A 23,364-nucleotide genomic window follows, 5' to 3' on the forward strand; every position below is an offset into this window, starting at 1 on the left:
GCTGATTTACATGGAAAGGGGAAAAAAACATAACCCAAGTTTCTCCTTTATGAATTACAGGGAATTCTTTTAAAGGTTATTTTAAAGAAAACATATGACATTAAGCCACACAAATTTTTATAGCGCTCTCTCTCTCTCTCTCTCTCTCTCTCTCTCTCTCTCTCCTCTCCTCTCCTCTCTCTCTCTCCTCTCTCTCTCTCTCTCTCTCTCTCTCTCTCTCTCTCTCTCTCTCTCTCTCTCTCAAAAGTCAAGGGTTTACAGAAACAACTCTCCTGGGCAAGCAGATTGTATGGAAAACCCCCTGGAGTGAAGCATTCGTTCTACTTTCCCAGCTCATCCATTGATACTCATCCAGAGAGCCCCAGCTAAGTGAACAGAGGAAGCCATAAGGTTACTCAAGACTAGAGCTAGACACAGGGCACCAAGAACTTGTCTGGCAGCTAGGCTCCCACACTGAGGAACCACATGGCATAGGCAGCGTAGGGACCAAAACAGTAAGGGCTCTTGGCTAAGGATTTCCAGTCAGACATAAGACTTCAACAGGACAGATGTGGGAAGCAAGGATGTAAGATAATCCAGTAAGTGCCCGATCCACTTAAAATATGAGGGTGATAGATGAGAGGCTTTTACTATCAGGTCACAATTCCCAGACAAGCTCTCCCAAGCTTCACTGCTGGTCTTTTTGGTCAGCTGACCTTGTAGAAAAAGCTTTTTGTCTATTGCCGTGCTGAGTCAGATGTGGACCTGAGACTCTCTCTCTCCTCCAAGGTGAACAAGGCTCTGAAACAGAAATCAGACATCGAGCACTACCGGAACAAACTACGCTTGAAAGCTAAGAGGAAGGGGTATTACGACTTCCCCCCAGTGGAAACAAGCAAAGGCCTGACGGAAAGGAAGATGTATGAGAAAGCCCCAAAGGAAATGGAGCATGTTTTGGACCCAGACCCAGAAGCGTGTGCCCCCTTTGCAGAGTCTAAAAACAGGTAGATGGTGTACTTTATGTCCCCGTGTCACAGGTGGGATGAGAGCAGGGGACACCTTGGGCATTATACCCATGCTCCCTTGATCTTGCCTTGGGACTTTGATTTTTGCAGGCTTTTGATCTGGGCCTCACAAACATGTACTCAATAATGAGTCTGAAAGAGAGTCAAATTGAAGCTGTTAAAAAAAAATTCTGGGGCAAACAACCCCAGTTGTCCTTTAGCTTAATGATATTTTCAAGCCAGTTGCTATTTCAGAGCTGGGTGAAATATAATTATCACCTACCTAGTTACACAACTTCCAGATCAAGGGGCATTGCATTGTTCAATTATGCTAGTGGTTCTTCCACAGGAAGGCAAATCTCATGCCTCACTCTTTCATTCAGCTTTAGTGCCTATCACACTGTAGCTCAGCACTCCATGCTAGCTTGTCTCGTTCATTCATAGATCTGTGTAGTTAGTCAGCACATCGTCACCTGTAGAGTATCAGACAGCAGTCAAGATGATGTATACTTGCGTGGTCACTGTGTGCTTCCTCTCACTCATTCCTTCTATGTTTTATAAGTGGGACTAGACAGCCTAATCATTGATCGTATGGAACTTAAGGCCGAATGAAAGAAAAGAAGGGACACCTGAAAAGTGTGACCACAAACCTGAGGGGCATTTGAAGTGTGAACTGCTGTAGCTCTAATGAGGTTGAGATAGAGCGAGGCCAAGTGGTTTGAATTGCTTTCTCTCCATCTGTTCTTTGCTTCTGTAACAAAATACCTGTGATCGGGCAATTTATAATGGGCAGAAGTTCATTTTCTAACCATTCTGCTGGCTAGGAAGCCTAAGACCAAGGCATCGGAGTCTGGTAAAGGTGGTCTTGCTGTGTTAGCACATGGTGGAGGGTGGAAGGGTAAAGAGCAAGAGGTGGGCTAAACTCACTCTTTTATAGTGACATTTGTTTTCATCACTGTTCTATTGCTGGGAAGAGACACCATGACCAGGGCAGCTCTTACAAAAGAAAGCATTTAGTTGGGGATTTGCTTACAGTTTTAGAGGGTTAGTCCATGATTATCGTGGCAGCAAGCAGACAGGCATGGTGCCATAACGGTAGCCAGGGTGCTTCACATCTGGATCTATAGGCAGCAGGCGTAAAGAGAGAGAGTCTGGGCTCGGCGTAGTCCTTTGAAACCTCAAAGCCCACTCCTAGTGACACAAGGCCACACCCACTCCAATAAGACCACACCTCCTCATCCTTCCCCAACAGTTCTACCAACTGGGGACCAATATATGAGCTTATGAGGGCCATTCTCATTCAAACCACCACAACATTGATGTGCCCCATAAGGCTCTGTGGCCAAAATCACTGGCCAAAGGTTCTACTTCCTAACACTAATAAAGCAGCAGTAAGTTTAAATTAAATATTTTACTTCTTATTCATATGTGTATATATAGTACAATTGGATACAAACCACCACCCATTCTTTTTCTTCCAATTCATTCCCATCCCCCCACTTTTCCCTCTGAACTTCCTGTACTCTCTCTTTTTTCTCTTTCAAATATAGTATCTTCTGAGTCCATTTAGTTCAAATTGTATGTGTATGGATATGGAACCATCTATGAGAGCATGGGTAGCCTGCATCCCTGAAGAGAAGTGACTCTCCCTCTCCCATTAGCTATAGGTGAGACTTCATGAGCCTCTCTCCATCCATTCTGGGATTTTGGCTGACTTGATCTAGTCTGGGTATGCAGTCACAGTATCTATGAGTTCATGTGTGTGACTGCACTGTCGTGTCTAGCAAATACTGTTTTGCTACAGAGATCTGCCACCTCCGGCTCTTATAATCCTTCCATCTCCTCTTACTCAATGAGGCAACTTGGTGTGGTATAGATGTGCCAATTAGAGATGAGCACTCCACAGTCTCTTGTTCTCTGCATGTTGATTGGTTGCTGATCTTTGAAGAGAAGCTTCTCTGATAAGGGTTGAGTGATGTACTAATCTGTGAGTATAAAAATCAGAACTTGCGGATCCTGATGGAGAGATGGCTGAGTAGTTGAGAGCACTTGCTGCTCTTTCAGGGGACCTGGGTTTGGTTCACAGCACTCACACATTCGTTCACTTTCATCTGTAACTCCAGATTCAGGGGTTCTAAATGTCCTCTGGCCTCTGAGGGCACCAGGCATGTATGTAGTGCACATACACACAGGTAGAACACTCGTACACATAAAATGAAAATAAATGAGACTATTTTTGAAATGAACTCAGGGAGTAATTTTTTACTATGTCCATTTAGCAGAATAATAGTACTAAGTTCTCCCCCTAGGAGATGGACTAGGCAGCCACAGGTTTTTGGCAGGGGCTCATCTTATGTAGTGGGCTTTCAACCCAATAAAAATATGTTTGATTTCACTCATAATATTCTTGCCACCGGTGCAAATATCTTGACAGGTCAGTCATTATTGTAGCTCACAGTGTTCACGGCAGAGTAAGAATGATGATGACCCTGACCTCCAGAGCCTGTAGAACCTTCCAGCACTGTGAAAGTTAGCCAGTAGGAATGAAGATTCCAGGAGTAACCACACCTTGACGTAAATTTTAGAGAAGGAAAACATTGAAAGTGTGACAGCTGTCTCCAAGCTCAGTGGCTGACTAGGCAGTGGCCTCCCACAGTGAGCAAAGACATAAAGGAGAGCAAAGCTTGTCCACCTCCCTTCCTTTCCTGCCTGCCTGCAGCACTTCCATAATTCGAGACCACCTCTTGCCAGGGTACATTCTCCTTGATGCTTCCCTGGCTTTGAGCATGCTGAAACTGCAGCCACCATGAAGCCACAGCAGGTGCATGCTCCACATACCAGAAAGAGTGGGGCAGATCCTGGCCTGAACAGATATTTGCTTTGAAAATGAAAAAAAAAACAAATTTTAAAACAACACCATTCAACAGAATTAGGTGAAAGCAACAAAATGAGGTTGGGAACTGGGAATAAACTGAACCAACATAATGTATTTTCAGTAAAGAAAAAAGGGAGGGGGAGATTCTAAGCCAGGGCTTAATTTGCCAGGCTTGGTTGGCTGGTATGACAAACTGAGGACATAAAATCACAGCATGACAGGGTTCGCAATGCACATGTCACATGTTAATGGCTGTAGGAGGAGGGAAAGAAAAGATACGATTTGACAGGGAGGCTGGTAGCCACTTTATTTTACACATTGCTCTTGGAGACTCTGCTTTGGGGTTCTTTGATGTACTGGGATGGGAGCTTTTCTTCTTAGATTCCTTGGCTTGAAAGTTACTGGACAGACAACACTTTCAATGACTTTTTTTTTATTTTATTTTTTTTTTTTTTTGAGCAAAGCTTTTCCCTAGGAGCTGTGTCTAGACTCTTCAAAGTAAGTTCAGGCCAGCTGCCTAAGGTTTCCTGATGGACTGTCACTGCTGTGTGCGGGTAGTTATCTCTCAGCAGGTGTCCATTGAGGAAATGATTCATTGTCTCTATAACACTAAGAAAGGTTTGAAAACCCATTCAAGTGTACACTACTTAAGGAAAAAAGAGAGCCATGAGCTAGATGAGCTGGGGAGAGGCATGAGAGATAGGATGGAACGAGATGGGATGGTAGAGAAGCTAACAGAAAAGGAAGGGGCTCAGAGCTGTGGCTCAGGGGTGTGGCTCCAGACGGCTGCATGCTGTTTATCTGTTGTCACAGGCTGGAATCACCTGTTAATTGTTGTTCACACACAACCCTCAGAGATGCTGCTGTGTGCCACCCAGCTAGAGCAGGGCACAGCAAAGCAGTTGGTTGTCTGGTGTGCAGGGACATCATTAAGTCCAGAGCAAAGGAACAGCTAAGAAGGAGAAGGAGAAGGAGGAGGAGGAGGAGAAGGAGGAGAAGAAAGAACTGAGATCCTAATGTTAACTAATCACTAAATCTTTCAAAATAGTTTCAAAGTTCTTTTCCCCCTAAAATAGGTTTAAACACCCTATTTTACATTTTGTACTCTTGGGGAGACAGTGGACAGCCTGACTGAGGCTGATGCCATCTGTGGCTGGATTTATCTGTTCAGCTACCTTTATGCCTGCCATCTGCAGCCTTCGTAACTCCTTCTCTGGGATTTTTCTCAGAAGCCAAAAATGCTGTGTAGCTAATGTGCTGTGGCGGATTCTCCACTGATGACAGATTAGAACCAATAGATCAGTACCCTGGCACTGGGTTCTGGGGTGTCAGTAACACTACTGTAATAGCCATAGTCATAGCTTTGTGTTTGATTCGTATTCAGGGAACAGGTGTAGAAATCATCACCTCCCCCAGGATTACCCAATACCTAGTAACAAAAGACTCACCTGCAAGTGTGGTTTTCAGATGGAAACCCAGACCTCCTTTAGATGGCCTCCGGGAACTCTCGTTCTAGGCCAGTATCCACCTGCATTGGTCACCACGATCTAAGAGCCAAGCATTTGACAAATGAAGATCATCCTTGTGCTTCTGGAGTCTACCATACTCATCCAAACCAGCTCTTCCCACCCCTGCCTCCCCTGCCTTGTCCATTTCATCTCCAGGACGCCACAACTTAAAGGCTTTTGCTTACACTGCCTCCTCTCTCCGCTGCCTTCTGATCTACCTGGTTACTGTGTACCCTACCCTTCTGCCCCCTCATGGCCTGGATCTTTCTCTGAGGTCTGTGGGTGTAATGAACTGTCTTTCCAATGGCAGGCATCTCCTGCCATTGAATAATCCCCCACACATTTCCAGTTAGTGAGCCCCAGGCATCCTAAATATGAATCAACTCTATTGTACCTCTGTTGACTTCCATCCATCCTTTCCTCATCTCCCCTTTCCCTGACTGTAGTTTCCAGAGCCACCTTGAAAAGAAATCATTAGCATTCAAATCCTCATAGATCATCATCTATGGTGCCAGCACAAGGCAGTAACCTTGTCAGTCAGTAATCTATTCAGAGTTGCTCTGACAGCCCAACACCGCCCATACCTCCAACAGCTTAGGCTCTCTCTACAGAACCCCAGGGTTCCATAGAATATGGTTTGAAACTGCTTTCTTAAACTCTATTGGAAGTTAAAATATCTTAAAAGTTGAAGTAAAACACATCATAACCCAGCAATATTGTCAGGGGGAAAAAACTCAAATTGACATGTTATAAATTATAGCAAAGTAAGAACAAGTGTGCCTAGTAGAATCAATTGATTAAAATAAAACATCTCTTTACCAGACAGCCTGAGTTATCACCAAGTAGACAGTCACACACCAGACATATTTCCACATTGGAAGTATGGTAATTGAGACATTGTGCCTAGCTAGCTAAGGAGGTAGCTCAACTGTAGGGTAGCACTTGCCTAGTATGTGCAAGACCCTGGGTTCAATCTCCAGCACTGCATATATATATATATATATATATATATATATATATATATATATATATGCCATCATAATGCAATGTTTACTCTGAAGGCAGAATAAGCTGGTGGGTGTTCCATTGTCTAAGCTTTTAACATATTCATGTTCCTCACTAGTTTGTTTAATACTTATGAAATAACCTACTTTTGATTGCCAATCTGCCTGCTTATTCTGCCACTGCTCTTATTAGGAAATCTTTTCTTAATGGGCTAATCGACAGTGGCTGGGTAGCTAAAAAAAAAGTGTGTTTTTTTTTTTCCAAAAGCATAGTTGTAATTAAGTCAAGGATGCAAATTCTTTGGGATCTGCTTTAAGATATGAGTCACTCTGAACATATTCAGCCTCACCAGCCTGCCGTGACCAGGCCCCTTTCCTAAAGGAAGACTCTAATTGCAGACAACTGGAGGGTATGGTTTATGATGTGAAGTTGTAAGCTGCCATATTAGCCAGGATTCTTTTGGTTGCTAACAGTGGAAATCCAGCACAAACTGGCTAAACAAAGGGGGACTGTGTTATCAAGTGCAAGGCCAATGCTTTAGTCTGGCTAGATCAAGGGAACCATACTGATTCTGGTTTTGCTTTCCTATCACTCTTTCCCAGCCTCTTTTGAAGGCAGGCTAAAACCTCATGATGGCAAAAACCCAGTTGTCAGAAACCCCAGGTTTGTGTCCCTCAAATCTAAAAGATTCCCTCTTTCCTAGTTGTGGCTTTAGCCCCAAGACTCAGTCTCAATGGACCCAACTTGAGTCATGCGCCCACCCTCCCGACCAATCACATGATGTAGCCATGTGATTCTGTACTGGTCCAATACAGTAGTAGTCAGTATCTACCTTGGCAGCCCCCAAGAAGCACCATGCTATACTTACCAAGGGGTAAGTGTAGCACAAATTCTAGTTGGTATTAATAATAAAAACCCAGAGACAAATATTGGGGCTAAAGCTGAAGATCAGAGAAGCAAGTGGCCAGTCACTAATGAGTGCTCACCTCTCCTAATGTTCAGGCCAAAGGGGGCAATCCTATCCTCAGACTGCTCCTGACTGCATTGCTCCTCAGACTGACTGAGCTCCTGACTCCTCCATCCTTATAGCACTGGGATTAAAGGCGTGGGATCCCAAGTGCTGAGATCACCTTTGTATGAGCTCTTTCTCTTTTAGACTGGATCAATTTCGTGTAGCTCAGAGTGGCCTTGAACTAACAGAGATCCATCTGCCTCTTTGAGAAGTTGACACCTGAACAAGCTACTGCTACCTGAGCCTGAAGAGCTTTGTGCTCACATCAGAGACTATTTAGAACTCAGCTAAAGGGTCACTTCCTTAAAGAGGAAGGCCTCCTCTGACTTGTTATTTATCCCTGACTGAGCTTTTTATTTTTATTTGGGTGTCATCCTTAAGTATCGACCCTCCATTTGCTGAGATAGGGTCTCTCATTAACCTAGAACTTGTCAAGTAGGCTGACCTGGCTAACCAGTGAACCCCAGGGGTCCTCCTGTCTCTGCCTCCCCAGTGCTGGGATTACAAGTGTGCTTCACCACACCTGGATTTACTATTTATTATTATTATTATTATTATTATTATTATTATTATTATTATTATTATATATTCTGGTACCTGAACACAAGTCCTCATATTTGCAAGACAAACACTTTACTGAGTAAGCCACCTCCCCAGTCCTCCTTATTTTTATTAATAGCACTAATCACTCTGAAGTTAGTTTGCCAGTTTGTTTCCCCCATTGGAATACAAACAGTAGAAGTACCAGGGGATACTCAGTTTCCAGGTACTTAGCACATACTGGGTGGGCACTCAGTAAAAAATAAATAAATAAATAATTTTTTAAATTAAAGAAATTGGTGACTAGTTGGCTGGCTAGCTGAATAGGCCCCAAGTTGCCTCCATGCCTTATTGTCTTTGCCAAGGAGAGAGTCTACATGGTAATTGTAGAAAATAAATCCATCCATGATGATAGCATTCAAAGTAGCCCATTCTCCACAGGCTTCATTTACTAACACATTGTAGGAGTCCATGCCTGAAATCTGAAAGATGAAAAAGGAACAGGAGGCTGCTGAGTCAACAAAGTCAGCAGAGGCGAGTTTGTTCTGCAATGTTAGCTGTCCTCGAGGGTCAACAGAGAACCCCTGGCCTTGCCATCAGCAGAATTTTAGATGAAGTTGCACTGCTCCAATTGATTGTAGTTGCCTAATTTGATATGAAAGAACACATAATTCAGCCAAATAGTTATAGTGTCTTACGCAGCTCAGGGCGGTGGGGTCCCGTGTGTGTGTGTGTGTGTGTGTGTGTGTGTGTGTGTGTGTGTGTGTGTGTGTGTGTGTGTGTGGCCCGGCTCCTCTGATAGCCAGAGACTGAGTACCATTAGTTCTGAGATTCTGAGGCCAATCCAAAGCCTCCACTGGTTGCCTGTAGGTTTGGATCAGTGGAGAATTCCATCTGTCGGGGCATTTGCTGCATCATAACAGTTGTTGGATTTCCTTCAGGCAACAGATGAAGAACTCTGTCTACCGAAGCCGGCAGTCTCTGAACAGCCCTAGTCCAGGAGAAACCGAGATGGACCTTCTGGTCACACGGGAGCGACCCCGGCGTGGAATCCGAAACAGTGGATACGATGTAAGTGTCTGGTGGACTGGGGTGGATGCAAGCTTTCCCCAGAAAGCCAGGGATACAACATCTTAGAGTGTTCCAGTCTACCACATGTTTGGGGAGTTTCAAGATGCCCTGCAATGTTTTTGTTTGTTTGTTTGTTTTTATGTTGTGGGGGGGGAGGGTGTTACTGGCAGGGGGAGATGGTTGTTGTTTGTTTGTTTTCCTCTTTTTCAAAGTAAGCTACTTGGAACATGTGAGAGTGATTGTGATTTCTAATTGTTCTATTCTGCAAACAGTGTGTTATTGACCTGAAATTCAAAGCAGATTGTAAACGGTCTTAATTCCTTCTCCCTTACTAGTAGCAATACATTAGAGTTCATGGAACACTGGCTGCTTTTCATCCATAACAGTTTTGAAATTTTGGATTTGTTCCTGATTTCATAACTCCTTAGTGAGCCATAGAAACAATGAGACGTCCAACAGTGAAAGCTGGCTCCATGTGACAGGCTTGGACTCAGTGATGTGTCCAGACTGCAAACACTCCTTCATCCCATCAGGTTTCTCCAGATGAGGAGGCTCTATCCAGTGCCTACCCTCAAGGCGGAGATGTCCTGAACTTGGAGTTGCACCCATGAGCTCAAGTGAACTGATTCCACACTTAAGGTGGAGATGCGCACTGCTCCTCTCCTTGCCCCACAATTTCAAAGAATCCGCATGTAATTACAGTTTTATATAAAAAAAATACTTCTTTCCCAGTCCCTTAAATATTTCTTTAGTTACAAATTAATTTTTCTCTAACAAGAGTAATAATTCAAATACTGGAGCAACTTACAATTTGAGAAGTGGTGATTTGAATAGTACATTTCGGGTTTTTTTTTTTTAATATATCATGCTGATTTGAAGACAAGAAGATTTTTTTTCCCTTTTGAGATTAATCATTGTTTGGCATAAGCACTTAAAATGGGCTTTTTATTTATTTATTTATTTTAATTTAAATTAGAAACAAGCTTCTTTTACATGTCTAAAATGGGCTTTTTAAATGGTCCAGTTTAAAACAGGTCATTTGAATCTCTGCTGATCTTTCTTGGTTGAAATCTAAGGTTGTGTTGATGGTGGTGTTCATCTCTTTTCTTAAGTGCTGAACACTGTGCCCAGGGTCTCATACTCATTCAGCAAACTCTCCGTCGCTGAGCTATGTCCCCAGTCCACTCCTCCTTTTTCTTCAGTGGTTCTAATCATGTGTTTCTTTTTTCACAAAACAGCTTGAGATTTTCACGTTACAAAATTCTAGACACTCTGACCACATATTTTGATGTTACATCTTTGCTTTTCTGCTAAGCTTTCCTAACAGAACTATTTCTGGCTAGGGAAATGGCTCAGTGACAGTGTCTGCTGTGCAGACAAGAGGACCTGCGTTTGGATCCTTAAGCACCTGTGTTAATGTCAAGCATAGATACAAAGGCCTGTGACTTCAGTCCTGGAGGTCATTGGCTGGCCAGCCTAACTGAAAAGATGTGCTTCAAGTTCAATGAGAGACCCTGTCTCAAAAAAATAAGGTGAAGTAACTTGAGAAATGGCTAGGCAGTTGAAGTACTTGCCATACAACTGGGAAGATGGGAGTTCAAAGCCCCAGAAACCTATCTACATGCCAGAGAGACATGACAGCTTGTGATTCAGGAGGAAGAGACAAAGGAGCCCCAAAACAAGCTGGTAGCAAGACTTTCCATGGCAGTGATCCTTGGGTTTGACTGAGAGACCCTGCCTGGATGAATAAGGTGGAAGAATAATAGAGAAAAACTCCCCACATCAACCCCAGGCCTCCACAGGCATGCACATACATGTGCATCCCCATACACACTCAAACACATATGCATACACATACCTACACACACACACACACACACACACACACACACACACACACACACACATTACCTCCCACATATACACACAAATAAACAAACAAATGAGAGCCCTAAGTTTTAGGCTGATTTTTCCACCTTCCACCCCTGTCAAGAGGCCAAGGACATCATTCCTAGAAGCTTGCTTAGTTTAGGGGACATTTTCTTCCACTCAAATCCCTGAGACATACTAGGTTCTTTTTTCAAGACTACTGTTAATAGGTTTCTTGTAAGAGTCTGGGGAGAGACACTTTTATAGTTATGAGGAAATAAGCCAGAGGTTTCACTACTAATTTTGAAAGAATACAGCACATTTTTAGCCATGTAGCATAACTTTCAGCACCTACCTATTTCCTTTAGAAACTACCTAAACTACCTAAAATAACAAGTTGTTCATCATTCACAGATATGTGTGAGCATGTGTGTGTGTGAGTGTGTGTGTGTGTGTGTGTGTGTGTGTGTGTGTGTGTGTGAGTGCACTCGAGTGCGCGCAAGCGTTTCTTTGAGAATTGTATGTTATCTTTAAAATATTGTAAGTTTCTTTAGGTAAAAAATACTCACATAGGAAATAGTTCTAAGACTTTAGAATGTGGACTAAGGATTATCTCTCTGGTCTCTTCTTGAGCCTTTACTGTTCACGAAATTTAGTTCAACTTTCTTGGCTGCACAGTGCAGACCAAGTCCTATTCTGCTCACTTTGTGTGCTATATATTTGAATTTTCATGATTTCCAGCCATTATACCCCTTGCTCAGAAGAGGAAACTGGGGCTCAGACTAGATCCATAGTTTGCCTGCCTTCCAGAGCATATGCTCTTAACCAGCATGCAACATGATTTCTTGATACCTGCTTCCTGCTATATAGCTGATCCCATGTAAGACATGCCCTGCATTTCTAAACCTCTGAGGGTGATCAGATGCCAGATCTCACAGGAATCCTTATGTAGAAAAGCTGACATATACATAAAAAGATCAGCAAATAAAGAAGAGGAAGAAGTGAGTGATAGTTTTAAACAATGCATTCATTTTCCAAAAGTACCAGGCACTCCTGGCAAAAGAATCCATTAGCCCCACAGTGAACCTGTCACTTGATTGGAAATGTGCCATTCGGCCTCCTGGGACTGGAGATCTCAAACTGGGCCAAAATGTTTATGCCTTTCTGCCAGGTTTAAGAAACCTCAATGCTGGGGGGAGGAGGGGGATCAGGGGAGATTGATTTAATTTTGAGTTTTCCAAACCTTGACTAGTTTAGAATCCTAAAGGAAAAGCTGCATATAAAAATAAATGAATAAATACACAAATAAGCAGGTTAACTGTACTGCACAAGAAAATCTTAGCCACAGGGTGGAAAGCAGCCTGGGTTGTTCCAGAACTCCCTCACCTCCTTCCAGCCTACCTCCATCCCCCTGGGGCTTGGACTCTTGGTTTGGGCCCAGGGTCCCCCACTAGTTTTTCTCCACTGTCCTTTTCAGCCCTTTCTTCAAAGGTATCTCCATTCATTTGTGACTCTTGATGACCCGCAGAGCCATTCTGTCCTAGGGACCAACAGCTAGGCTAGGATGCAGATTACAGCATCTCTTAACCCACATCAGAGAAATTTCTTCTTGCAGTAAATTGCAATTAGTGCAGGGACCCACAACTGGACACTGTATGGAGAGTGAAAGTCTCTGGAGCAATTGGTACTAAATGGAATGTCTTTATCAACTCCCTTCCCTCAAGGCTCAGGGATCCATCCAGAGGAAGAGGTGGAAAGATTGTAAGAGCCAGAGGTACTGGATAATTCTGAGGAAATAGTGTCTTCCAGACACAACAGGACTGATCCACATGGGAACTCACAGAGACAATGACACATGTTAAGACCTGCATAGGTTCAAACTGGGGAGGGGAAATAGACACAGCCCCACCTCTAACCAAGAAGCTATGAGTGATTGATACCTACCAGGAAGGGAAAACCAGCTTTCTCCAATGGAGTGACGTTGGGTAAATCAATCACACTCCAGGCAGGCCTCATGCCCAGGAGTAGCTGACCAACACAAAACGGACTCCACGTTTTTCTGTGTGTGCTTTTTCCTTATTTTGGTAATTTTTGTTGTATTGTTTTTTGTTTGTTTTGAGAGAGCGGGAATGATGCTAGATGGATAGGGAAACAGGGTGGATCTTAGAGGGGTTAGGGGGGAGAGAACATGAACAAAATATATTGTGTGAAAACAATCTAATAATAAATAAATGGTAAAGGAAAAAAGATATTCCGTGTAGCAGGAACTGTTGGATCTGCAGAGGGGAGAGCACTTCAAGAGTGTGGAACTGCCAGGGTTTACAGCAGCAGTTCTGAACTTCCTCTTCACTCCATCAGCCAGGGCACTGAGTGACTGTGACCTAATTAGTAGTCATTTTCCGAGAGTATACACTCATGATAAAAGGATGGATCGTGTTTTAAAAAGATGTCCTAAACTGATCACTCTTAACAGGCAGACTACATAATTAAACCATTTTTGGCTTTGAACTTAATTCCTCCTAATGCATATGGCAGGTAGAAAATAGACTATCAGACTAATGTAGAAAGGGGAAAATAACCTCTCAAACTTAAAAAAAAAATGTGTGTGTGTGCGTGCACATGTTTTTTGTGCATGGTGCATGTGTATATGCACCTGTGTGTGTAGGTGCTTGCACCCATGTGTACCTGTGTAAAGGCCAGAGTAGGACTTGAGGTATCTTCCCATATCACTCTCCACCCTCAACCCACCCTTCCCCCAAGACAGAGTCTTTCACTGAACTTGGAACTCACTGTTTTCCATTTAGGCTGGCCAGCAAGCCTCAGTCATCCCTGAGTCTCCACACCACCTACCCCTTGCCCTGGGGTTACAGGTGCGTATGGTCATGCCTAGCTCCTTTAAGAAGGATTTATTTTTACTGTTTATTCATTTGAATGTGCATATGTATATTTGTGTGTGAGCCTGCTTGAGTGGAAGCAAGAAGAGAGTATCAGAGTCAGCAGATCTAGAATCATACGCCATTGTGAGCCACCCCAGGTGGGTACTAGGAACTGAACTCTGATCCTCTGCAAAAGCAGCAAACACTCTTACCTGCCGACCATCTCTCTAGACTTGTAAGTATAAATCTTAGTTAAAATGTTGGTCTTTGAGCTGGAAAGATGGCTCAGCAGCTGGGAGTATGTACTGCCTTTGCAGAGGTTGGGAACTGGCTCCCAATACCTACCCTGTGGCTCCAGCTCCACGGCATCTGGCACCCTCTTCTGGCCTCCTAAGCAACCTGAACTCACATGACATACCACACAGACACATAGTTTTTAAAAATCTTTCTAAAGGCTATCTTAAAGTAAAATGTTATTTTCTGAATGAAAACTATGTAGAAAATGATTAATTCATGAATAAAAGAAATGTCCCACCACGATTCTTCCCATACCAATCCAATTGCTTACCCTAGTGTGTGCAGGTGGGGCAGGCTTGGCTTCTAGAGAACTAGAAACATTCAAACCATCCCCAGAATTAAAAATGTACCCCTCAGCTGGTTATTTTGTCCCTTGGGGGACATTTGTTTCTTTGCTTTGCAATCCTAGGTAAGTAACCCAAGCTTCATACACACTAGCTAGTTGATCATTTTATCACTGAAGTATGCTACAGCCCTGATCCCTGATGTCTGTCTGCCTTTCTTTCTTTCTTTCTTTTTTAAAGATTTTATTTATTTTTGATGTATACAGTCTTCTGCCTGCATGCAGATCTCATTAAAGGTAGTTGTGAGCCACCATGTGGTTGCTGGGAATTGAACTCAGGACCTCTGGAAGAACAGTCAGTGCTCTTAACCGCTGAGCCATCTCTCCAGCCCCTGTCTTTCTTTCTTTCTTTCTTTCTTTCTTTCTTTCTTTCTTTCTTTCTTTCTTTCTTTCTTTCCTTCTCTCCTTCCTTCCTTCCTTCCTTCCTTCCTTCCTCATATTAAACTCTCACCCTTTCCCCAACTCCTCCCAGATCTGCCCTCTATTCCCCAACCCCACCTAACCTCTTATCCCCATCCAGTTTGTGCCACCCATATAATCATGGGTGTGAGGCCATCCACTAGAGCATGGTTGACCTACCAGGGGCTACACCCTTTCAAAAACTGACTTTCCCTACCAGAGATATTTGTGGGAGTTTTTGTTTGTTTTAAATCTATGACAAAAACGGAGACAGCTCTAAGCTTTGACAGTGGGGGAGCACACCTGAAATGATTGTTTGACCTACAGCTTTAAGGATGAATGTCAGCCTCTCAAAAGTAATGCCACTCTTACCATCTGGAGGTCTCGGTTGCATGTTTTCTCTGCCAGTTAAAAAATTAAAAGGCAGGGGAAAGCTTAAGGACAACAGGTAGCAGCAGGGAATATCTCAGACACAGCAGGCAGAATGAACAGATGAAAACCTACTTCTGTTGGTGGTGAAAGGGACACTTGCACAACAAGGCCCACAGAAAAGGGGCCTCTGCAAAGAAGAAGGGGGAACCCATGAAGCTGAACTCCAGTCCCTCCTTGAGAGCTGGGGGTTCTGAGAGTCTTTGGTGGCTGAATTTGGTCAGTTTAAACAAAGACAGGGAAGCAGATAGGCACAATACTTTCTGTAACCCTGGCCTGGCCTGGCCTTGAACTTGTTCAAAGCATCTATCTGCTGGCAGGTGTGTCCTCTTTGTGGGAGAGAAATTCCTACAAGGCCATTGTCTCAAGCTACCAGACCTTGTCTCATCTCAGATAAGAAAGGTAAAACAGAAGCTGAAACTTTGCCATCTTTATTATCTGTGGCTCCTTCCCCTCTGTGTCTGCCTAGCAGGGATCTGTCTAACGCCCAGTTCCTTGTTATATGCCAATTCCCTTAGATTTCTCTCAAATGCTTTGCCTGAAGTTCCATATTCTGGAGCTATAGGTGGGCCCTGACAGCTTTACTTGTGACATTTTTCTTCATGGTGGTGGCAAAACAGTATGTATGCTAAAGAACTTCTATTTCAGATTCTGAGTGTTGATCTTTCTCTGGGTTCAAGCTTTGGGGTCCAATGTGCCCACTGATGCTGGCTGTCACAGTGAAGCACAGCTCCTAGACAGGATCTCAGTAGTGAACAAGTCATACTCTATAATGTTCCTTTTGTGGTTTTGTGCTCAGTGTGTTTACAAAATACCCATCAATAAATACCCATGAGATATCCTGCTGCATGGTTTTTGTCCATCTGTGGACTAGTGTAGTGTAAGTGTCCTGAGCATGTTTAAGGTATTCTATAATGTTTGAGAGTCCAGATTTATTAAATGCTTTTTTAAACTGGTATGTTATCAGCTTATAATGGGGCTGGCTGAGACATAACCACATCATAAGCCAAGTGGCATCTGTATATGGTAGGCATTCCTGGCAGAGCAACAAGTTCGCTGCTTAAAAGGTGAGCAGTCAATTTGAAAATATTCATAAATGTGGCTGATCTCCTGGCACATCCTAGAAGAGGCAATGTCACAGTTACCAGACCTCATTCCAGAGACATGTTTCATGAAGATACATATCATGGGGCGGGGCAGGGGGGGAGGGTAGCAGCTAGTTCCTGCTGTGGTGACAAATACCAGACAAAAGCAACTTAAGGAAGGAAGGAAGGGTTTATTTTGACTCATGGTTTGAAGGGATACAGTCCATCATGGAGGAGAAGGCGTGGTGAGAGGAGAGAGGCCACTGATCACATGGCAGCCCCAGCCCAGAAGCAGAGAGATGAACGCTGGTGCTTAGCTCATTGGCGCCTGTTTATTCACTGAGGACCTTGGCCCACAGGACAGTGCTGCCTGAATCTGGGATAGGTCTTCCCTCACAGACACACCAAGAGTGGAGTTTCCATAGTTACCCTAAATCAAACCAGTTGACAGCCCCGCCTTTTGTTAACGTGACACTCAAACACATCATCACCCTTTAGTCCCTACAAGTTCATGTTTATCCCATAACGAAAAATGCATTTAGGCCAACCTAAATAGTGTCGTGGTCTTTAACCATCCCAACAGTGTTCAAAAGTCCAAAGTCTCTTCTGAGACTCAAAGCAACCTTGTAACTCTGAGCACCTATAAAAAAATAAGTAGTCGGGGCTGGAGAGATGGCTTAGCTGTTAAAAGCACTGGCTGCTCTTCCAGGGGACCCAGGTTCAGTTCCCAGCACCCACATGGCAGCTCACAACTATCTGTAAACTCTAGTTCCAGGGGATCTGATACCCTCACACATATATACAGGCAATATACCACTGTACATAAAATAAAAATAAATTATTAAAAAATAAGTAGCATAGTTCTGATATAGAGTGAACATTCTCATTCCAAAAGGGAGGAATGGAGGCATAGCGAAGACAGATCAGACCAAGGCAAAAACAGAAGTCTGGCAGAGAAAGCACCAAATCCTTCAGTTCTGTGTCTGGCATCTGATCTCCAAAGAACTTTAGTAGTTGTGCCCTCATGCTCCTGCCACCTGCAGCACACATATCCCCTCTTCGACTGACTCAACTCTGCCTGCAGCTTTCCTTGCCAGATATCCCATGGTGCTGTCATCTCCAATATCTTGAGTGTGATTCTACACTTCACACTTCATTGCAGTAGTCTTGGGATCTCCTTGAAGGATGCTGACCCTGCCACACATTGCCTGACACACACACACACACACACACACACCACACACACACACACAGAGAGAGAGAGAGAGAGAGAGAGAGACAGAGACAGAGACAGAGACAGAGACAGAGAGAGGGGGGAGGGAGAGATAGACAGACGGACGGACAAACAGACAAAGACAGAGTGAGAGATGCATGCGCGCACGCACGCACACACACACACACACACACACACACAGAGAGAGAGAGAGAGAGAGAGAGAGAGAGAGAGAGACAGACAGAGACAGAGAGAGACAGAGAGAGAGGGGGAGGGAGAGATAGACAGACGGACGGACAAACAGACAAAGACAGAGTGAGAGATGCATGCGCGCACGCACGCACACACACACACACACACACACACACACACACACACACACACACACGGTGGCTCTCTAATATCTTGGTGTAAGCCTCTGTGACCCCCTTACTCTTACATACCTCTCATGCCTGCAAAACCAGTACCATGTGGATACTGCTGATGGTTTGAGGACAGCTCAAGATGTAGCCTGGCCCTTTTGACCACAGCTATCGTGGTCACTTGGTGGCTAAAACTGAGAAAACATTTTCCTAGGCAATTGTCTTCAGTCGGAAACTTCTGTAGCATTCATAGCTGAGCCTCTCTCCTTTAGAATTAATTAGCATTATCAGTAGTTGGAACCTTCTATGAATGGGAGTCCTGCCCCCAGGACACCTTTCTTATTGCCTCAGTTCAGAGCACTAAGTTCTCGTCTACTGGGGCTGATCCCTTTAACACACTACTTTCACATGTCCTTGTCTGCATCTTCAAATTCACATTTTTCATATATTCTTGCTTCATTGTTGTCTCTTGCTGTAAAACTGCATCAACATCCTGTCTTAAGGTGCCTTCATCCAACAGTTCAGTCCATCACTTCTGGAGTTAGCCTAGCTCAAGTTTTCTGAACATGGGAAGAATTCAGCCAGATTCTTTGCCAGAATGGCCATGAATGGCCCTTAGCCCAGTTCCCAGTGGATTCCTTGTTCCTCTTTGAACCCATACTAGCCAAGACCTCCATTTCATGTTTCCCTGGGTGTTTGATTCCCCCACTTTCCCACCAAATCGGCCCATTAAGTTCTGCTTACAGCATTCAAAGGCTTTTCTAGTCAGGCGTTCCAAACTCTTCCACATTCCTCATGCAAACCAGTTCCAGAGGTCTGAAGACCATATGGTTAAGTTTATCACAACAATGGGTTCACTTTAGTTACCAGTTTTCCGTATTAGTTACTTTTCTCATTGCTCTGACAAAAGCAACTTAAGGAAGAAAAGGTCTACTTTAGTTTACACTCAGAGGTCAGGTCTTGCTAGGAACACCCATCCATGGCTAGTTTATTCTATGGATATGTACCCTTTGGCCTTTCTGTGGATCACTAAGCCTTTGGGAGCCAATGTGTATCAGCGTAGTCATGAGAACACTTCTGGGGATTCACTGTACCTTCCATTGCCCATCACACTTAAGTGGAGGAGATAGGAATAAGGTCTAATGATGTAGCCCTGGCTAGCCTGGAACTCATTGTGCTAACCAGGCTACCCTCCAACTCACAGAGATCTGCCTGCTTCTATAATCCAAGTGCTGGGATTGAAGGCTTGTGCCACCATACCCTGCATCCATCATACTTCCTGAATATGGTAAAACCATTACAGTCTGTGTACATTTAACTGATTCAAATTCAACAACATGGCCCACAAAGAAAAAGAAAAATAATGCTAAAAATGCATAGTCTGTTCATCTTGTACATGCAGATTCCTTTTTTTCCCCCTGCTTTCTATAGGACTTCACATAAGGCCATATAAGCAGTCCTGCATGGGTTGTTTAAGGGATTTTTTAAAAGCTTAACTGTGCACGATTTTACCTTCTCTACTGGCATAAGCATCTAAACTCTATATGTGTGGTTCCACTGTCCAACCTTGGTGAGGCTCTGGGGGTGGTGGTTTGAAAGAGAGTGGTCCCCAAAGGGAGTGACACTATTAGGGGCTGTGGCCTTGTTGGAGGAAGTGTGTCACTGTGGGAGCGGACTTTGAGGCTTCCTTTGCTCAAGCTTCCCTCAGTGTCAGTCAGTCAGCTTTCTGTTGCCTGAAAGATGTAGCACTCTCAAGCTCTTGCACCACATCTGCCTGCAGCCACCATGCTTCCCATCATAATGATAATGGATTAAATCTCTAAAACTGTAAGTGAGCCACCCCGTTAAATGCTTTACTTTATAAGAGTTGTGTGCTCATTGTGTCTCTTCACAGTAATGAAAACCCTAAGACAGAGGGCATGCTGAGTCAGTTCTGGGGCCTGTCCCAGGTTGTGATTAGTGGTGCAGAAAGGTATAGATTTTCTGCGACAATGAACTTGGGTAAAGGATGAGAAAGTCCTTCAGGAGGTCTGATACTCCCTGGATGTCCCACAACCACTGCCCAGTCTAGTCACCGTTGCTCACCACCATGGACTGAGTGACCTCTACAACACCACATGCTCAGGCTGCAGATCGTCTTGTAACTCCTAAAGCTTTGAGTCTGGATCTCAAATCTAAGTTCCCAGAAGCTCAAGACTTACTTGCTTGACTGAGCCAGACATGTTCTGCTAGTTCATGTTTCAACCCATCAGCTGCAACCCAAACGCCCTTCCCCAAGAGTGTTATGTCCTATGATTTCCTTGCTCTGTATTATGTGCTCATCACTCTATGGAAAGCTTGTCTTCCTGCTTACTTCATCTGAAGTTAAGACTTGGGGCTGGGTAGTTATCACATGCATTATGTTGGAGAGCATCTCTGGCTCTACCTGGGAGCTGCCAGTAGCCCCTCCCAATCATGGCAACCAAAAATACCTCAAGAGATTGCCCTACATACCCCTCCAGGTAAAGACACTGGCGTGGGCAATGCTTTCAGAACTTAATTTAAATGTCTTCTTGCCCACAATCTTTCCCAACTCCCCTATTCCTGTCTATGTGACTGGCTTAGATACTCATCTTTTTGTTGTTGTTCTCAGCCCACAGTCTTTGACTCTCACCCCCTGGCTTCTGCTTGTTGGTTTATTTGTATTATTTCTCCAGTTGACACTTCAAGGGCAGAAATCATGTTTTATTCATGCCTGAAACCTCAGCATTCAGGATAGGAGCTGGTGTCCTGTAGATGCAGTGTCTCTGTTTATTGAGCAAAATGAACAAGCAAGTATGTCAACCAGAAGAGGTAACTCTTGAGCTGAGTGGGCACATTGATACCTCTGAATCACACAAGCACTATCGAAGCTGTAAACACATGTTCAGGTGTACTGCTGTTTATAGTAAGTGGTGGTTATCCGTTCAGATGCTCTGGCTAAAAGCAGCAGAAAACCCAATGCAACTCAAATTGTTTTAAAACAATAGGGAATTCATTGGTGACAGTAAGCCCAGGAACGGTTTGATTGATTTATCATTTCATCCTTCTGCATTATACAGGGCTGGGTCCCTTCAGGCATGGGCTTGCTTCTCTCTAACAAGTGACTGCAGCAGTTCCAGCCCTCACAACCTTGCATTAACCAGCACAGCAAAATAAAAATTCTTTTCCCAGTTATGAAAAATGTTTATAATTTTTATTCCCACTGTGCCACCATAAAGTGAATGCTCAGTTCTGTGTCAACCATGCTGACAGCAAGAGCCAACACTAATTGATTTACCCAAGCCAGGTCTAACCAATAGACCTGACACAGACTTTATCCCACCCAGAGCCCCTGGCTGAGACACAGGGTGTGCTGATTTGGTTTTGTCAACTTGTCACAAACCAACGTCACCTAGGAAGAGGGGACCTAAATTGAGGAATTGCCTCCATCAGATTGGGCTGTAAGCAAGTCTGTAGGACATCGTCTTGGTTAAAGATTGATGTGGGAAGGCCCAGCCCACCATGGGAGGTGCCAGCCCTGGGTAGGTGTCCCTGGATTATATGAGAAATCAGGCTGAGCAAGCCAGTAAACAGCATTCTTCCATAGTCTCTGCTTCAGTTCCTGCCTCCAGGTTCCGGCCTTGAATGCTGCTCTGACTTCCCTCAGTGATGGATTGTTACCTGGAAATGTAAGATGAGATAAACCCTTCCCTCCCTGATGTGCTTTTGATCAGTGTTTTATCACAGCAACAAACCAAACTAGAACACAGGAAGGGAGAGGACAGATGCCAAGCTGTCACAGTACCCACTGCTTGAGGAGGGCTCCTCTCCAAGGAAGCCCAACACACTTTTCGGTGTCATTGGTAGAGACCTGTTCAAGATTTGGGCTCAGAAGGAAGTGGCTGCAAAGGCCTGTCTACTCCTGTACCAGCATTCTGCAAAGGCAGAACCCCTGGAGTTTGTTTTCCAGGAGTGTTTTTCTAAATGTATCAATGCTTCTGCTGAGGCAGGCAGTTCTGGGTCTGTGAGATCCAGAACACACATCAAATGGAGGGAGGTGGGCTGCACTGTTTTGTGTGGGACCCGGGACCATGATCAGTGGTAAGAAAAACAGACAAGGAGCCAGATCCATTTATCATGTCTGTGCCCATCTTAGTAGCCATCACCTCCAGCCTGCTCTTGGGCCCTTGCTAGGCAGATATAGAGTTTGTGGAGATTGTTCTCTATTTTACATATCAACTCCAGTTCCCTCTCCCTCCCATCTTCCCATGCTCCCCACCGACCCCCGAAACCTACCCCCACACACTCCACAAGTGAGGCCTTCCACGGGGGATCATCAAAGTCTGTCACATCATTTGAGAGATGGCCTAAGCCTTCTTTCATGTATCTGGGCTGCAATTGTAACCCTCCATAGGGAATGGGCTCCCAAAGTTCATTTGTGCACTAGGGATAAATACTGGCCCCACTGTTAGATGTCCCATAGACTGCTCAGGCCTCCCTATCTGGCACCCACATTCAGAGGACTTGGTTTGGTCCAATGCTGGCTCCCCAGCTTTACAACTAGGGTCTCTGTGTCCTCACTAGGTCAGGTCAACTATTTCTGTGGGTTTCCCCAGCACAGTCTTGGCTCCTTTGCTCATCTCTCCTCCCTCTCTACAACTGAATTCAAGGAGTATCTTTTCTTTCTTTTGTTTTTCTGTTTTGTTTTGTTTTTTTGTTTTGTTTTGTTTGGTTTGGTTTTTCGATACAAGGTTTCTCTGTGTAGCTTTAGAGCCTATCCTGGCACTCGCTCTGGAGACCAGGCTGGCCTCGAACTCACAGAGATCTGCCTGCCTCTGCCTCCTGAGTGCTGGGATTAGAGGCGTGCACCACCAACGCCCAGCTCAAGGAATATATTTTCAAGCATATTATATCATTCAGTTGTAGAAGTTATTTGTATATAATGAATACAGACCCTAATATTGTCTGCTGATCAATAACTTGTCTTATCATTAGTGTATTTTTTTTCAAAACTAGTTGCTAATTTATTTTTGAAGACTTTAGGCTACAAATGTTCCCCAAGGCCAAATAGTAGGACTAAGTTTGTGGAGTAGTTTCCAGAAACTCTTTGGGGTCCCTAACAGATCTATAATGTCCCTCAAATTTGTTCCAATGGGGTTTCAAAAGAAACTGGGGTCAAATGGATTCTTAGCCACTGTGCAGGCAACCTTGGTGTATATAGGACTTGCTTGCTCTTTGGAAAATAACATGGAAGGCTGGAGAGTTGGCTCAGTGATAAGGAGTAGTTTTTTCTCTTCCAGAGAACTCAGGTTCAATTCCCAGAGCTATCCACATGATAGGTCACAACTGTCTGTAACTCCAGTCCCAGGGTATCCAACTCCTAATCTCTGTAGATACCAGGAATGAACACATCACACACACATACAAGTAGGCAAAATACTCATACACATAAAAAAATAAAGTAAATAAATATTTTTAAAATTTTAAAAGAAAACAA

The 23,364-nt window shown here is 44.0% G+C and overlaps 1 protein-coding gene across 1 annotated transcript in view; it reads left to right on the plus strand.

Moving 5' to 3' along the window:
• Kiaa1549l (KIAA1549 like) overlaps positions 1–23,364 on the plus strand; it is a 267,208-nt gene that overhangs the window by 215,008 nt on the left and 28,836 nt on the right. Inside the window, exons 15-16 of the mRNA XM_035446940.1 lie at positions 769–983; positions 8,865–8,994. Coding sequence (XP_035302831.1) covers positions 769–983; positions 8,865–8,994 — 345 coding nt within the window. The remainder of the gene's footprint in view (positions 1–768; positions 984–8,864; positions 8,995–23,364) is intronic.

The sequence above is a fragment of the Cricetulus griseus genome, chromosome 6, assembly GCF_003668045.3.
Source record: "Cricetulus griseus strain 17A/GY chromosome 6, alternate assembly CriGri-PICRH-1.0, whole genome shotgun sequence".
Classification (NCBI taxonomy): Eukaryota; Metazoa; Chordata; class Mammalia; order Rodentia; family Cricetidae; genus Cricetulus; species Cricetulus griseus.